This window comes from Thermobia domestica, chromosome 4, assembly GCF_964235325.1.
Source record: "Thermobia domestica chromosome 4, izTheDome1.hap1.1, whole genome shotgun sequence".
Classification (NCBI taxonomy): domain Eukaryota; kingdom Metazoa; phylum Arthropoda; class Insecta; order Zygentoma; family Lepismatidae; genus Thermobia; species Thermobia domestica.
In genome coordinates, this window is record NC_137457.1 from 141,043,671 (window position 1) to 141,061,675 (window position 18,005).

Below are 18,005 nucleotides of genomic sequence, written 5' to 3' on the forward strand. Positions count from 1 at the left end.
TACTGCTTCATTTAAATTCTGCTCCGTAACAAAACAATTATTATACAAGTTTGAAAAATCAAGCGCTCCAACTCTGGGCTCTCTCTTTATTTATTTTTTTTAAATATCCTACTCAGGGAGTGGCAGTCGTCACCTCTGGATCCGCCCCTGTTGTGTACACAGCTTGCTTCTGGCGACAACAGATATGTAAGCCCCGAAGCAATGAGGTGTTTCTTTTTACTGATGGGGCTGCAGTGCCTCAGTGGTAGAGCGTTCACTTCTAGTGCGTAGGGTCCCTGGTTCGATCGCAGCTCGTGTCAAGTGGGCTTTGTGGTGGACAAACACCATGTGCCTGGGTTTTCACGACATTCTCCCGCTTTCGCCCACTTTCTTCATACCACCATTTTTCACTTTTCATTATCACCATCTTCCTTAGCCTCGGTGCCTTATCCTTGGGCGTGAATCTAACTATTTAATTTAATATGTTTTTAATGGTGAGGATGTGGTGTTCTACCTGAAAGCAAGGTTTTGACCCAAAGATAGTTCCATTGTTAATGCACGCATAAATATAAAAGGATATTTCCTATGTCAAGAGCTCGCTTAAATACATTTGACTGGGACTACCTTCAACCACGGACCCTTAATAAGAAATTTGGTTTCCTTTGAATCGTTTCACGATTAGCAGTGGAACTCATAATAATGCAGTCATGTAGAGGATACTTAATTGAGTTGGAATATATTTTCTTGAAATTCAGTGGCAACATTGATCAGTATCCATCATCACATGCTGACACAGGAGTCCAGAATACGAGGGAGCTCTCCACTCAATTAATGAACAAAATATTCGAGCACTGTCAAAACCCCGTTACATTATTATGATTCCCACACCCAAATCTGTTTCACAGCTACGGTAGCCAAGTGTCTTGTGAGGGTGTGTAGGTGCAACAGGACGATGGTCGCAGTTTGAGAGTGCTCTTAACTGGGGTAATATCCTCCCACTAATTATGCACATATACAGTGGGGCACTACTTTAACAGACGAGTCTATCAAATATACATCGATTTTGTGCAATTTTTTCACTAGATTTAAGGCACTAGTGTTACAAAAGGCTAAACAAAACATAACTGAGTGAGCAAAGGGGTTAGAACTTCCATAGGGTTCGTCGTTTCTAACTTTGAGGTCATACACGATTGGCATTGCAACCAAGCCGAGGGTCATTTCTCAAAGCATTCGAGCAGACGGTTCGACCTAACAGAAAATTCGTAGGTAACATGCGATGTGAAATATATTTTTGTCAAGGAATGAAAGTGTGAATGTAAGTAATTACTGTCAGTACATAGCAAATTGAAATGAGTTTTGGGCTTTACTCGAGCAGACGGTTCTACCAAATTTTGACATATTCCTTAGTTTTATATCAGCTTAGAACAACGTATTTCTTTTAGCAGAGCATAACTAAATCAGAAGCTCCATTCATGCTTGCAGATTTACTTCAGGAGGCCTCAGTACAAATACAACGTGGACGCACTAAGAAAAATAATCAGTAACAAACTGGAGGTTAAAGGACAATTTGGCTGCTAGAACCACTTAATAATTTGCAGTAGCCCTTCTGAGACAAAAAGGATTACTTTTACTAGGTCACCAGTAATCAATCGAATAAGGTTGCTGGAAAATGCGTAGAAACAACACAGTGTTTGCTTGTTATTAACCTATAAAGTAGGTTAGAAAAAGGTAACCAATTTAAGAAGGTTAATTTAATTTAAAATACTCTGTTGTTATCAACCGATTTTCCGACAAAGTAAATTTAACCCTCTAGAAGTTGTGTACTGGTAACACTGCATTGATGTTACTTTAACGAATATACGTAAGCTAGGCTTTATGTGATCTGTGAGTTGGTGGCCATGTTTTAGTGTTGTGTGATGCATTTTCAATTTAATACAATTTTCAGCGTAAACCACTGAAATTTTAAGACACTGTTATTCGTACTTTCACTAAAAGAACAATACGCAAGTCCCGAAAATGGCGGAAGGATGTGATGATTTGACGGGGACGTCGAAACCACAAACCGAGAATGGAGAGGAAATGAGAAACCTGCTGTCATCATGGGGCCTGAAGGAATACATATTACGCTTTGAAGGTCAGTACATATGAATATTTAATTGGAGTATAAACTGAAGTTCGGCCTTTGTAAGTAACTTAGGCCTAAACAACAAAAACCGTAGATAATTTTCTTAGAGAAACTTGGACAATTTTACATAATGCTTAGTGCCAAAACCTTTATTGTGTTTCTTTAGTATTTAGTATTTCTTTAGTAACCTGCCTTGGACTATATCCACTAGGTTATATAAATAGGTCTTGTTTGACATGTGACCGAGAACCACCAAATATTTCAAAAAAAAAAAAAAAAAGAAATCATTGTTGAAAAATTATAGTTCTTTCACCAAATTCCTTGGTATTGTTCCCTAGAAGATTTACACTGGGCGACATGAAAGTATCTGCCTTGGCATAAGTAAAGTTCAAGGAGACTCCTAGAAATAATTGTTGAAAATTATAATTCTTTTATAATTTACGTATAAATATGGTTTCTGGGTTATGAGAACTAGGGCATTCGTGCCGTATCGCCGAACCAATTTGAAAACTGAAGGAAAGCACCAAAATGTATTGCTTTTAGTTATATTTTGTTGGATTACAGTAAGTTACCTTAGATTACGTTACATTGGGCGTGCAGTATTACTTAAATACGGATCCATATTATAAGTACCAGTAGTAGTAGAAACAGGAGTAAGAGTAGTAATAGTAGTAGTAGGAACGAGTTAGAAGCCCGGCAGCAGTGACGTACCCAGGAGGCCGGACCCCCCCCAAATCCGGACGTTTTTTGTAAATTTAGTTTAATTTTAGGGGCAGTTTTACAATTTTTAATATGATTTAGCTTGAAATTGTTCCCCCCTCCGAAAAGCTTTGGACCCCTCCCGAAATAAATTCCTGTGTTCGTGCCTGCCCGGCAGGGATTGGTTGGGTTCTTTTCTCGATATGAAATGGGCAAAATGAAGACTTGCCAGATTTTTCTGTACATTTTACATTTATGGATCCGTATAGTGAAACAAGTGTACCTCTCCGCGAAATAGTCCATCCGCCTCCACATACAGTGCCGCTAACAACATCAAAAACAATCAACAAATATAGCTACTTTCTTAATTTTTATTATTCCCCTTATCTGCCTTGTACTCATTCTTACAAACTTTAATGAATTCTCCAATTGACCCGGTAAATTTCCTAAAATTGGGCGGCGATACTGTACTTAACCCAAAACTAAGGTGCAAAACACAAATCAACCTGTGCTGTGAAGCCACTGAACAGCTCGAGTGCTATTTAAACGGATAAGCGTAGGGCGAAGCTGGTGGACTTACGTGGGTTTCGTCCAAAAAAGCGATGGTGACTATGCGCACAAGTGAAAGTAGTGGAAAGAAGTGCGTTGTGACAAATGCGAGTTTCAATAACACTTGTCCTGGTTATACAAAACTCCACTTGTAAACATAAAATATAGGTTCTGTATACTGTGCATAAGCTGACTGATGTATCGCCAGACCAATTCTAAAAATTTACAAGGCGCAGTTTTACTATACGGATTCATAGTTTGTAAAATGCATGGGAAAATGTGGGGAAATTTGCTATTTAATGTCAAGAACAGAACCCAACGAACTTCTGCGGGGCTTTTAACCCGTTCCTACTCGTATTGCTACCCTTATTCCTATTTCTACTACTACTTATACTATGGATCCGTGTAGTAAAACTGCGCTCTTTACCAGATGAATTGAATTTATTTTGGTTTGTGAGGAAGAGTGAGTGCAAGTCAGGTGATTGAAATAGTTGAAGTTAAGAATTTTTATTTTTTATGTAAGCAGCACTATATATGGAGGTGGAAGGGACTATTTGCCGGAGATTTACACTTGACATGATTTATAGGTGACAGTGTGGAAATGGTGCGTAAATGACAAGATTGTGGCATAGTGTTTGAGTTTTATCGAGTTATACAAAAATAAACGAGTGTCAGTTGTTGAAATTGTCTGAAAGGCATGGTCTACTACACAGGCGAACAGTTTGTCGTAAGTGTAAAAACGAACTGAAACTACAGAAAAGAAAAGGAACATCTAACCTAACACAATCGAATGTGACCTATGTAGTGCATTTTGGTATTGTTTGGATGGTATTTAGGCTGTTATCTCTCCCTAAGCTGTGCAACTCACAAGCCATACACTTTACGACATGTAAAGTGTTTTCCCACTATCCTCGCTTATCCGTATGCCCAACGTCACTGACGCGCCTGCTCACTCAGACGCATCCTCTCACGTCCGCTTGGGGCCCTCCTGCTGCGCTTCTGCCCAGACTGGGTTAGATGGCATCCATACTTTTTAGTGGCTACCTAGCATAAGTTGCTTCGTGTTTTATGCCATACATCCATTCTGTATTTCGAACAGTAATCACTAGCAAGTGAACCGGGGTGACAGTCTACTATTTGGTGAGAAACTAAATAATATAACTTTTTTTTCTATTTCCGTGCGGTCCGCCGCGGTGGTAGAGAGTTCACCTCTGATGCTTAGGGTCCCGGGTTCGATCCCAATCCCCTCCAAGTGAACTTTGTGGTAGACGAACACGGGGTTGTCCTGTTTCCTCCCACTTTCTTCATTCCACCATTTCATTCATTTCTCATCGTCACCGTCTCCTTTAGTCTAACCGGCATAAACGTGGGACGTTAAACTCAAAGATTTAATTTAATTTTATTTTGCGTGTGGTCCGGTGATACAAAAGTAATGCCCTGTGCAGAAATAAGCCGCCGGTGTAAACTAGCATCTAACCATCTTACATATGGACTCATTTATTTTATCCCTCGTAAAGGACTTGTAATGATTTTAGACTATAGTCCGCGTCACCCGACTATTGGCTCGTGGTATCAGCCAATAGGCTCGCAGTGCTCTGCTACTAAACTTTCAGGGAGGAATCTAATCATTGATAATTGATATTCTTCGTATTTGTGGACAATTGAATGGTTAGATTCCTCCCTGCAGGTTTAGTAACAGCGCACTGTGAGGTTATTATCAGATGGCACACGCCTGTTCAGGTGACGCGGACTATAGTAACCCTATACTTGTAAACCTAAAATGCCGCTGCATTTCTTTGTATGTAATGTAATGTGGCATGTAGAAAGTTGTTCCTTATAAACATGTCTTCTCATGCAAAATATTGAATTTTACCTATAAATCTTCCAAAATGTAGTGCGCTGAAACTACAACTGCAACGGACTCTTACGTCGCATTTATATAATTAAAAAAAAAGTCACAGCAAAATACTTTTTAGGCTAATTTAAACATGTACTCAGAATGAGAAACAGTAGTGGCGTTATTATACTCATTGTGTCGTCTAATAGTTAATCGCCTCCCCATTAGTCGAGTAAATGATTTTTTCGTTTTTTTTGTGAAAGTAAAACACTGATTAGAAAAGATAATAAGGATAATTATTCGAATATTGATTTAATTAACATTTCTGTTAATTTTATTCTGTTAAAATTTCTGTTAATTAAGTGAACTCTCAACGTCTGGAATTACATAAGTTTTGAGAATACTTATGTAATTCCAGACGTTGAGAGTTCACTTAATTTTATTAACATTATAAAGATGTGTGGTTTCTGGTGATAGTAGTTAGCATCTTCATTAGATTAGATGTTGAATATTTTGTTTGTTATAGTCTAGTGGTCTTTCATTTCCAAAATTCAGTTTTAATAATATAATAAAGAAGAAAGGTAGTAAAATTCATTCTATTTTACTATTTTAGTCGATCTTATTCGAAATCTAGCTCTGAAATCTGACATTTCTCACTGCTATTAATTCTTAAGCTCTCTGTACACTGATGTTAAATTTTTGTGCTTAATCATATGTAAAGTCAAGTCATTATACTATGTCTTATGGGAAAGATTATTGTATATTCAAACTATATTAGCTCCTCAACATTTAAGATTTGTTAAAAAAAACTTAATATTAACTTAATTCGTTTGTAGTATGATGTATTTGACAATAATAAGTATTTTCGAATTTTAATTCTGTAGGGGATTAATATTTCACTTCGTATTTGTTCATCTTCATACGGAAATACTTATTCACGTTAGGCCTCCAGAACAGACAGTTATCGATGATAGATTGTATATGTAATCGGCAGCGCTGCTTGCCAGTGTCGAGTACTTTTCTACATTTGGGGAATATAAACACTGTGACTGCAAAATGGTCTCTAGTAAATTTTTTTTGTTGGCTAGTACTTGCAAGCAAGATTTTTCAAGCCGTGGTAATCGGGTATTGGAGGTTTTGTAATTGACAAGGCTTCTATTTACAGGGTGACCCAAAAGTAACGGGTAATGTCGAAAAATGAAATCACAGATTCCTGGCACCAAAACAACAACAACAACAAAAAATGTTTATATGGCATATAGTCCGGAAATGGATAGGGGCCTAGTTAGACAGCTTCGAATAAGCGGGAAAGGAACTTCACACCTGCCCGCAGAATAATAAGAGCTAAGAAGGTGGTTCAAAAAGACATAAATATCATATCGGCGTAACATCTTACACGCATGTTACATAACTGCGCCAGAGATTCTCCATAATACGTCATTTAGGGATTCACCGAATGTCTGTACGACAGGAGTAATGAAACGGTGCAGTAAAGATGGAAACCATTAAAAAAAAACTTCTTATACATGGCACGATTGCACGCACATGTACAATAGGTATCAAAGCAAAGACCACTTAGCATAGTTGTATAATTTCAGGGGGCAATGGAAAGTGGTACACCAGGTAAAATCTTTGCTGAAAGAGGATAGAAATAAGAAATGTAACTAGTCGTGTCATGTAATGAAATAACAGGCAAAATCAACAATGACGTATTGTATTTGTAACTTAGCATCTTACACAGAATAGCACTACAAACTACGTGTTAACAATAAACGTAAATACAGAAGATGGTCAAAGTGCTGTCCTCCCACATCTGTGCTAATCATTAGTTTCGAACGCATTCTATCACTTCCGGTGTGTTGCGTAACTGTTCACACGCGTCTTCAATGGGGTTTTGTAAATTGGCAAGTTCCATTCTCTTAGTGTGAAATTCCTTTCCTCCCACATTCGAAGTGGTCTAGCTCCGCTGCTTACTTCCGAACTGTTATATAAACTTTTTTTTTTTTTTTTTGGTGCCAGGAATCTGGTTTCATTTTTCACCATTACTTTTAGGACATCTTGTATAAATATTATGTTAAGAATTTTATTGACAAGTGAAATATGACAACCTCATAAGATCTCTTCATGAGTTGGACTCTTCTGTTGAATTCGGAAAACGCAGGGGATGTAAGAGATGCATGCATATATATTGAACGAGGGGGCGAGGTGGCTCAGTGGTAAAGCGTTCACCTCCGGTGCTTGGGGTCCTGGGTTCAAACCCTGCTCCCGCCATGTGGACTTTGGGGTGGACAAACACCGTGCTTATGAGTTTTTTCGGGGTTCTCCCGTTTCCTCCCACTTTCTTCATTCCACCATTTCATTCATCTTTCATCATCACCGTCTCCTTTAGCCTAACCGGCATAACCGTGGGACGTAAAACTCAAAGATTTCATTTCATATGTATTGAACGAGGAGAAAGGGGGCAACTGTTGCACACACAGGTACAGAAATATGTTCATTTTATTCCCGACCGCTTTTAGCTTACGAGATACCACGCCACCACCACCGACCATGTTCTATTGACCCCAGCATTGTGGACTATCACTCGGCATCGTAGTTTCCATTACAGTAAGCTCCGACGCAGGACAGGCATGAGCATTCTATCCTTTTCCTCCCTGCAAGAACATTCATAGAACATCCAAGGAGCGCTGGCGTCGATGTTGAAGACTTCGTTTCAACAGACCAAATACGCAAAACTCGATTGGACTGACATCTGGGCTTTTCACAGGAATGTCTTAAGCGGAATGACACGAATTCCTAATTCTTCTGCCACTGTCTCATAAAACGGAGTGATGTTCTTGCGGTATGATTCGAAGGATGTAAATATGGATCATCACATGGTTGGCGTCTATTCCATACAATTGAGATTTCTCTCCGATAGGTAAATGTCAGAATGGATTCTTGGAAGTATCTGGAGTTCACCTTCACTTCTTTTTGACCTGCGTATCAGTAACATACTCTCATATCAACCATAAATCCATGAAGGAAACTCCCTGCACTGGCAAATAAAGTTGCTGCGCTCATTGCCGTTTACGTCACAGTATGTGATCCTCTGAATCTGACCACCAGCAATGAGATGGACATATGATTCATCCATTGTGATAACTTTCTTTCATTTGGTACTCGCCAGGTACTTTCCTGCAGTTCGTCTTATGTTCGGCAAAGTGACGAGGAAAAAGATGATGTACACGGGCCTTCTGCACACTTCAACCTGAGGCACTTGCAAATTATTTTGATCACTGTTGAGGGTGCGATGTGAAATTCTTGACTCATATCACGTTGAGTCCGGGAATTTTCTTGGCACTTGACGGATCCCCCTTAGCACTACGGGTGTCACTTTGCTTGCAGTCCTTCTTGTAGTGGTTCGTGGGTGAATGTTTAGCAAGGGATCCTCTTTTGTGTAACGGGCCACAATACATAGTTCCCACTCACCTGGAAAACCTGGAATAGTCAGGGAAACATGCTTAGCACTAAAAAGTCCTGGAAAAGTCAGGGAATTTCACTAAACTATGATCTTTATTTTCTCATGGAATTATGATATTTTTTTTGTTGTTTCTATTATGATAGTAATCTATGCATGTGGATAATCTATTTCATGGTGATTGAAATCCACTTACCGTATCTTTTAGATTTGGGCTTCGTATTAGTAGATCCTCTTACTCTTTGGTAATCAAAATCACATCAAGAATTGACAATTCACTTTCAAAAATTAGAACCCGCAATAAATAAATAAATAAATATAAACATGAATCGTCCCATTTCTTTAGTTTTATAATTCGATATTTGATTTTGGTGTTTTTAAAGCAGAGTTTGTTAAAATGTTATATAAGCACAGTAAAAATAAAGGGGGCTTAATTGCACGAATTATTAATTATTATGTCCTGCTGCTGTAAATGACCGAACCAGAGAGTAGAGCTTTGTCTGTCTTGAGTCATTGACAATTATATTAAGTTTAATCGTATTTTTACTTCAATTGCATACAATTGTTTTTTTCTTAGGCTCTCTTCTTCTTGTAGGCATCGTTTAAAATACTATGGGTGTCTTTTTTGTTTCTTGTTCAGACTATACATCCTCCGAAGTATCATAATGATAGGGCCAAAGGAACGACCTTAGAACGAAAGGATTACCGTCAACCGGGGTTACTATGAACAAAAAGTCGGAAAATGTTTGTAATGTCCATAAATCATAGAAAAGTTGCAACAATTCGCTTCAATTATACACGTTCATATTACCTAGTTCTTCTACTTTACTTCTATAAGTAAAATGGAGCAATATAATTGAAATAAAAAATACAAAAAAAAGTATTTAATGGAACCATGTTTTAGAGTAAAAATTTATGTCCACCCAAACTCTTTACTGTGGAGACCTGGGTTATATATTTGTGGAGCTCTAGTATTTTTTAATAAGACTATGTTGTAAGTTTCCCATATACATAAAAAAAATTAAAGAAATAAAATATGACTATGAATAACATTTTTTTGCACATTTTTGTAAAAAAATTGGGGCTACTTTGAACATGTCTCTGTTGGGAAGTGTTTCAATGTTATGAAAAATAAGCTGAGGTTAACTTCCTCCGATAGAAGGATCATAGTGAATTTTATTCGCCAGTTCGAGATGACTTTGATAATGTGACATACGCCGACATAGTGTTGACAGTTCCTGAGCCAAACATGCTAAGTTCGTGAAGATCAGGCATCTTTTCCTTTGATAAAGACCTGATTGGACGGTACGATATCACAGACTAGAGGTACATGCAAGTGAATCACAAGAGTGTACATATTTGTAAATATAAATTTAGTTTCATAGTTTCACGTTCATTTAAGGACACGAGAACGGGCAGCAAATTGCCTTTTTTTCACGTTTTTCAACAATTTTTTACGTGCGATTTTTCAATGCATTTTAGGAAATTTTGGACATTCCATACTTGGTGGGTATGTCAACAGCCATAAACGAGCAGTTTTATTATTCTCATGGGGTTACATGCACAGGACCGACACGGCGTAGGATCGACACGGCATAGGATCGACACGGCGTAGGATCGACACGGCATAGGATCGACACGGCGTAGGATCGACACGGCATAGGATCGACACGGCACAGAACCGAAACGGCACAGGATCGACACGGCATAGGATCGACAGCAGAACTTTCATACGATCGAAATAATAAAAAATACATTATTTTATAATTACGCAATATTAAGTAACAATTATTTTCTCAAGGATATATAGGAGAGAACCGTCATACGATCGAAACGGCATAGGAACGAAACGGCGTAGGATCGACACGGCATAGGACCGAAACGGCACAGGGCCGACACGGCACAGGATCGACACGGCACAGGATCGACACGGCACAGGACCGAAACGGCATAGGATCGACACGGCACAGGATCGACACGGCACAGGATCGACATTCTGTAGGGTGGTCAACACTTTCTGAAAATATCAATATCGCATATCCCTCACCTTGAATTTGTGGATATAAAAAATTGTAAGAATAAATAATTCTAAATGGTCTATTTTTAAAAAAATTATATATATATATATATATACAAATTGTATAAAAATATTGTGCGTAATATATCCATGCCGTAATAAATACACCTTTAATTTTGTGATATTAAAAAAAATACGCTAAATAACTCCAATAGTTGATTCGAGGTTTTCAATACCGAATAAATAATATTATTTGTCTGATATTTTTATAATGCTGTAATTTTTTATGTATACTAAGTTGAAGTATGTACATGTAACTGCAATTTTAAAACTGTAGGCTTAGAATTTGCGTTTGGATTTTTTTTTTAAGCGAAGCAATGCACCTATGTTAAGTTGCCTCCTTTCAAATTTCGAATTGAAATCGGAAGCCAATCGTTTGTTTTTCGTTTGTTATTGACTTTTTTGAAGAAAAATAGTAAAAATCGTATCTTTCTTAAAACATAAAGAGATGTTTACAAAATAAAGTTGGTATATGGCCTAATTTACCCTTGTTCCTCCACTTAAAATTTTGATTGAAAATCAAAATCAATTGTTTGATATGCGTATGCTACTAATTATTTTGAAAAAGAATAGTCTGTTTCGAAAAACATAAAGAGTCTTTTCAAGAGAAATGGGCGATGGAATTTCATATTAGCTCCACTTTAAAGTCTCGAATCAAAACCGAAGCCAAGCGTTTCTTATTGGTTGTTTTTAAGAGCAAATCGCTTGTTTCGAAAAAATAGAGAAAGAGATTTACAAAATAATTTTAGAATGTGATCAAATTCAATCTGATTCCTTTACTTACAAATTTCGATTCAAGACCAAAATCAATCGTTTGATATGGATTTGTTGTTGCTTGTTTGGAAGAAAAGTAATTTGATTCGAAAAACATAAGAATATAATTAAGAAATAATGTTGATGAAGGTGATTTGTTTCGGGGCGGTTTGCTTATTTTGAAGAAAAAATCACTTGTTTCAAAACAACCAGTAAAATATATCTATTTCCAGGATACATTTGGTGGTCAACTTCATACTGTTTTTTCTGCTTTTAAATATCGATTCAATACTCAAGCTAATAACATGTTTTCCTTTCTTATTGATTGGTTTGAAGAGGAAATAGTTTGTTTTGAAAATTATTAAGAGTCATTTACAAAATAAGGTTGGGTGGGCCAACTTTTTGGTGGTATTTCAAATTTCGATTTAAAATCAAACTCAATCATTTATTTTTCGTTCGTTATTGATTGTTTTGAAGAAAAACTAAGAACCATTAAAGAAATTTTTATAGTAAAGGTGGTCACCTTCACAGGGTTCCTGCACTTCAAATTTCGTTCAAAGCATAAAACGGTTCAAATAATAAGAGAAACACAATCAGTACTCTACGCAAATGTTTAGGGGGTTCAGGGGCTTTAGGAACACAAGTTTATATAATATCAAGTGTTTATATATATAAACGTGCTAATATGATAAACGTGCTTAATTTTGCATAATACCTTGCTCAAGGGGGGTTTCAAAGTCCTTAATCCCTTTACTTCAGTACGCCACTAAACATCAATTATAAGTCATTCGTTATCCAAATTGTACTTCTTGTACTGATTCAATCCTTAATTTTAAAGTTCAAAATTATATGAGCACTTATTATGCTATTGGAAAAGAGCACATATTTTATGACAGTGCAAGGTAGTTTCTTGTTTTAACAATTGAAAGAAAGGAAAACGCCAATAAAAGTAATAATAATACCTGACACGAATTCCGATAGTAAATCATATTTTATTATCTTATTTGAAACTTTGAGAAAATTGAAGCTCTACACCGAATACAAATTGGATAATAAGCAATGCTTTATAATTGCTTGATAAATTTCAAATTGAGAACAAAGAGAGTGATACTGTTTAAAAGAAAGATTGGATAAAAACAAGAATTTTAGGAATGATCTAAAAAATGGATCAAAGTATTATGATCTTGGCTAATATTAATTTTTGGATCAGTTACCATAAAATATTCGAACGGTCTCTAAATCGAGTTTTCTCCAGATATGTAGTTCTCCAGGTATAAGGAGTAAAAGAAAAATTTCGATTAATTAAATATTTTTGATTTTTTTTTATAACGGGCCACAAAATTTTTGGACGGTCCCTCAATCGACTTTTCATATTTTTTACGCAATAAGCATATCACACTGAGTTAAGTGATATCTTGGGTTGGGTTACACTATATGTAGTTCTCCATATATAAGACATACAATAAAATTATTGATTGAATGAAATATATTGGACTTTTTGGATCAGGGGCTACAAACGTTTGGACGGTCCCTAAATCAAGGTTTCGTATTACTTTCGGAATAAGCACATCATGCTGAGTTAAGTGATAGTTTTGGTTTGGCTGCACTATATGTAGTTCTTCAGATATAAGACGTACAAGATTTTTTTTTATTGAATGAAATATATTAGATTTTTTGGATCAAGGGCAACAGAATTTTTGAATGGCCCCTAAATCGAGCTTTCGTTTTATTCAGGCACTAAGCACATCATACTGAGTTCAGTCATAGTTTAGGTTTGGGTACACTATATGTTGTTCTCCAGATATAAAGCCTACAAGAAATTTATTGTCTGAAATATATTGGATCTTTTGATCCAATAATAGTCCTTCATCCTCCATTTATACATTAAGCAAGTAACAGTATAACGTGTACATTACGTGATACACTTTGTATTTTATGGTGTGATGTTTAATAATAAATTATTAACAGAATACCCGTTCTTCGCACGGGGAGAATAGTTTCATTTTGAGCATAAAGGGCAATGGAATCTGAGTATGGATTTAAACTGCATCGGGAGTGTTACTGTTCGTCTGAGTGACTCCAAATACTATTTCATCGACACTAATATCGGTATTATTTTTTATCATTATATATATGGTGTGTAACTTCATTAATGTAATGAACGTCTGGAGGTGATTCCTGGACTCGGAAGAAGAATTTAAATGAAACGAAGTCTTTAGCTTATCATAATTATAACTTCTATGCCAATGGTAACGGATGATCAATCAACGGCTTCCTGTTCAACTTAAGAGTGTGTAAAAATGAGAAAAAAATAACTTTGATCCAGAGTAGGTTTATAACGACTGTGCATAAGACAGTCAGGGGCAAAAGATCATGTACGATGAACTTGAGTATAAGGGATTCTTCACATAACAACAGTGATTCCCACAAATTATGTGAATATAATTTGAGCCAAAGTAAGCTAGATTAAAAGATTTCCTCCCCGTAATGCGTAAATCCGTGGAAGATAATAACTACGAGTACAGAAGGAATGAAATTCGACGATACTCAAGGTGTTGCGCGTGTTGCACAAGGAAAGAAAGAAATACAATTTCAAATTATCGATTTATTCTGTTTCGTACAAGGTAGGATAACTGTGAAATACTCAGAGGTACCTTGTACAGTGTTTGCGCAATGCACTATGTGTACACGAGACAGCTATGAAGAATAACAGTTCACAGTCTGATATTGTCGACCGTTGACCGCATTGCAAAGATGACATCGGCGAAGCAAATTTTTCCGCCTGTGATCAAGCACATCTGAAATTTCGTAGATGATTGCCGCAGCTATATTACATCGAGCTACAAGTTCTTCGACTGTCGTGGCCGGAGTTTCATACGTATCCCCGAAATAAAAAATCAAGCAGCGTGAGGTAGAATGAACGAGGTTGTCATAACGCAGGTTTTTCTCTCCCAATCTGGGAATGTTTCATTTAGGTAAGTCTGCATATTCCTGTCAAAATGTGCAGGTGTACTATAATACTGAAATCACATCTGCTGTCTTATGTTCAAGGGCACATGTTCTATCAATTTTGGGAGACAATTACGTAAAAATAAAAGATACGTACTCCCACACAGGCAGACCGATAATAAATAAGATCCTACCACAAAATTATCCACCACACCACACCAAATGTCTGCTGCTGATCGTTTACTAGAGTTGCATGTGGGTTTTTACGCCATACACATGATAGTTTCAAGACGGTTTTGATCATTCGACGTACGCTGTCTTCAAGTTCAGCTGTCCATATGGGGCTATTTCCTCCGATTTCACGTACGAGAAACCGAAGGGACCCCTCTCTCGAAGTCGAATATGGAGGCGTGGAAAAATACAAGGAAAGTTACTCTCTTTTGAGGGCGACGGTCACGATGTAAACGCCTCACTTCTGGGCTATTGCCCTTTGCTACTCCATAAATGAGTTGCATATCTGCCAGCTCGTGGACAGGGTAATCTTCCATCGCGCAGGCGTGTACAGGTTAACACAATCAATTTTACTTAAACACCAACGTCTACACTTTTACACGACCTTAAATACCTGGACACAACCCTCTACCGTTGAACACAACATTTCCCATCCTGTTATACAGCAATTACACGTGTAACAGTAGAGCATCTGACTATGTATATCACTCACAAGTTGCGTAGATGCTTATTACAACTCAGCTATGCTAACTGAAGCCATTCCACAATAAAACTTCAAGACAGCCTTCTGTAAGCCACTCGCAATTGGCACACAATGGACGATAGTTCCGTAGGTATTCCTCCGTGTAGGTATTCCATACAGCTCTAAGGTATGTACATTAGAATGTCGAAAAAAGACTATCCTTTTTTTAAAATATACTTTCAACGAGCTTCCTTTGAGAAAATTTCTCCGGCAATGATAAAATCAAAATGTAAGTGGTCTACACTAGGATAGTATTTTGGTATATTCACAATAGCAATGAAGTTTTTCATAGCTCAGGGAAAAGTTGAGGTTTGCCAACTCGAAGGAAGGGGAAAACGCCATCAAAAGTATTCCTGGGAGAAGATTCATCTAACGGATAAATCAAGTATACTATTCCAGCGCACTTCTTGGTATCGTTATGCAACGTGTACAACATCCCTTGTTTCCCCACTTTTGTTGCTTCTGTGCACAGAAGTACCATATTCCACGGAATTACATATTACGAGGAAGAAACCGTTTAATGCAGCTTACTTTTGCCCCATATCTATTCACACAATATTTGGAATCCCTGGGTCATGTGGAGAATTCCTTGTACACTCGTTCATCACATATGATCTTTGCATTTTTCGATGTTATATTTATTTACATGCCGCCTGACTGTCCTATGCACAGTCGTTTTAAACCTAATCTGGATCAAAGTTATTTTTCCTTTTTCACACACTCTTGGACAGGAAGCCGTTCATTTATCATCCGTTACCATTAGCCTAGAAGATATAAGTGTGATACGTTAAAGACTTCGTTCCATTTAAAATCTTCTTCCGAGACGTCATTATGTACTGAGACAAAATAGATGAATCACACATGTGTATCTCTCTTTCTTTCGAATTCTGAGTGTTCTTCTAACTTGAACGATGCACTATTATTTTTTAATGTTAAATCTTGTACTTGATTGATCATTTCTTCATTCAACGTTTGATAAAATACTCAAAGGAATACTCCAGTTTCTTTGGAAGTCATCCTTGCATCGTCACTGTACACTAATCGAATCTACGACTAAAAACAATGGACATTCTTCTGCCCGACTTCAATCCGACGTTTTGTTCATGAGTTATGGCGGTTTATACATTTTTCCGACAAATTTTCGGGTGTTACACCCAGGTTGTTGTATAGTTTTTGTTTTATTTCGGTGTCAGGAATCACCTAACGACGTTTGTTATATTAATTAAGTTACACCCTATATATATACGGGCGCCATTTTATGTATTAAAAAAACCAAATTTGTTTAGTAACGTAAATAGCTAAACTATGAAAACGTATTTACTAGAGAAACACTTTTTAGTTCTTGTAATAATTTTCTCTCAAACAAACTGAAGGTAAATATATACCAATAAATCAATACAGCTATATTTTAGAAAATGAAATGAAATCTTTGAGTTTTACGTCCCACGCTTATGCCGGTTAGGCTGAAGGAGACGGTGATTATGAGAAATGAACGAAATGGTGGAATGAAGAAAATGGGAGGAAACGGGAGAACCCCGAGAATATCCACGCACACGGCGTTTATCGACCACAAAGTTCACTTGGCGGGAGCAGGGTTTGAACCCGAGACCCCATGCACCAGGGGTGAACGCTCTACCACTGACCCACCGCGGCTCCAGCTATATTTTAGAAATACAATAGGCACTGATTTTTCGAAGACTGTTCTAATACATAGGAACAATCAATTTTGTAAATCGAGAGTTTTCTTTTTAAATAAAACAAACTTAATTGCTTAAACTGCGCTATATCGATTGGTTTCAGCATCTGATTTTTTAAAATTAAATAATTAGCAGCACGAAAAATTCCTATATTATCTTCGAAAATAGAACTACATGTTAATTGCTTTACTGGCTTTATACATTTTTTTTTAAAGTGATTGTAGGGGAAGATGGGGCTAGTTGCAACAATTTTCAGGTCTGTTTTTTTACTCGAAAATTATTATAGATATAAAAACTATATTGAGTGTACTAAAAGGTACATGCCTTAACTACATACCAAAAAAAGAGAAGTGCAAAACATCGAACGGCAGTTTTGATAGCATCCACTTTTTGAACTAAGTCCGACTGTTGACACTTGCCCCACCCATGGGGTAAATTGCAACATCATCTGGGGTAAGTTGCAACAATCGGACTTGATTCAGAAATTTAATGCTATCAAATCTACAGCTTGAACATCGCTTCACTCATTTTCACTGTGGCAGTCAATGTCTATAATCTATACAGATGTAGTACGGATTTCTCTCGGAACACGACCAATGAGACCACTTCTCACAACATAAACACTGTACCCAGTCTTCTTCCGTATCCTGTTCTTCGTACGGTTCTTCAGAAACCAAACAGACGACTTGAGAATAAATTCTTCTCAGCTGATGATTTTACGTTTTCGGTTGCTTTTAGATGCTTCTTTTTCATTTCGAAAGTACTTTTTTCTAGAGTGTTTGTAAGAATAGCACATCTCTTCCTTTTCCGAGCTGTCAGTTTTCTAGTTCCAGATTTTGGATAGAACCATACATGTTCAGGAGATCATCTGAAGGATTCTACACTATCTTCTTAGATGCATTTGCAGGTGATCCATGAAGCTCACTTTGACCTGCAGTCTGAAGTTCTAACTGAGAAGATGAAAGGAAACAACTACTACTAGGCACTGCAAGCAATAAGCCATCACTGTTGTCCTATAATAATAATAATAATAATAATAATAATAATAATAATAATAATGGAATAATAATACTACTCTTAGTTTTATTACCAACAACAATTGTTCATATAACAATGCTTAACCGCA

The 18,005-nt window shown here is 36.9% G+C and overlaps 1 protein-coding gene across 1 annotated transcript in view; it reads left to right on the top strand.

Moving 5' to 3' along the window:
* The first annotated feature begins 1,868 nt into the window (after positions 1 to 1,868).
* LOC145683366 (uncharacterized) overlaps positions 1,869 to 18,005 on the top strand; it is a 28,184-nt gene continuing 12,047 nt past the window's right edge. Inside the window, exon 1 of the mRNA XM_081754697.1 lies at positions 1,869 to 2,113. Coding sequence (XP_081610823.1) covers positions 1,996 to 2,113 — 118 coding nt within the window. The 5' untranslated portion in view covers positions 1,869 to 1,995. The remainder of the gene's footprint in view (positions 2,114 to 18,005) is intronic.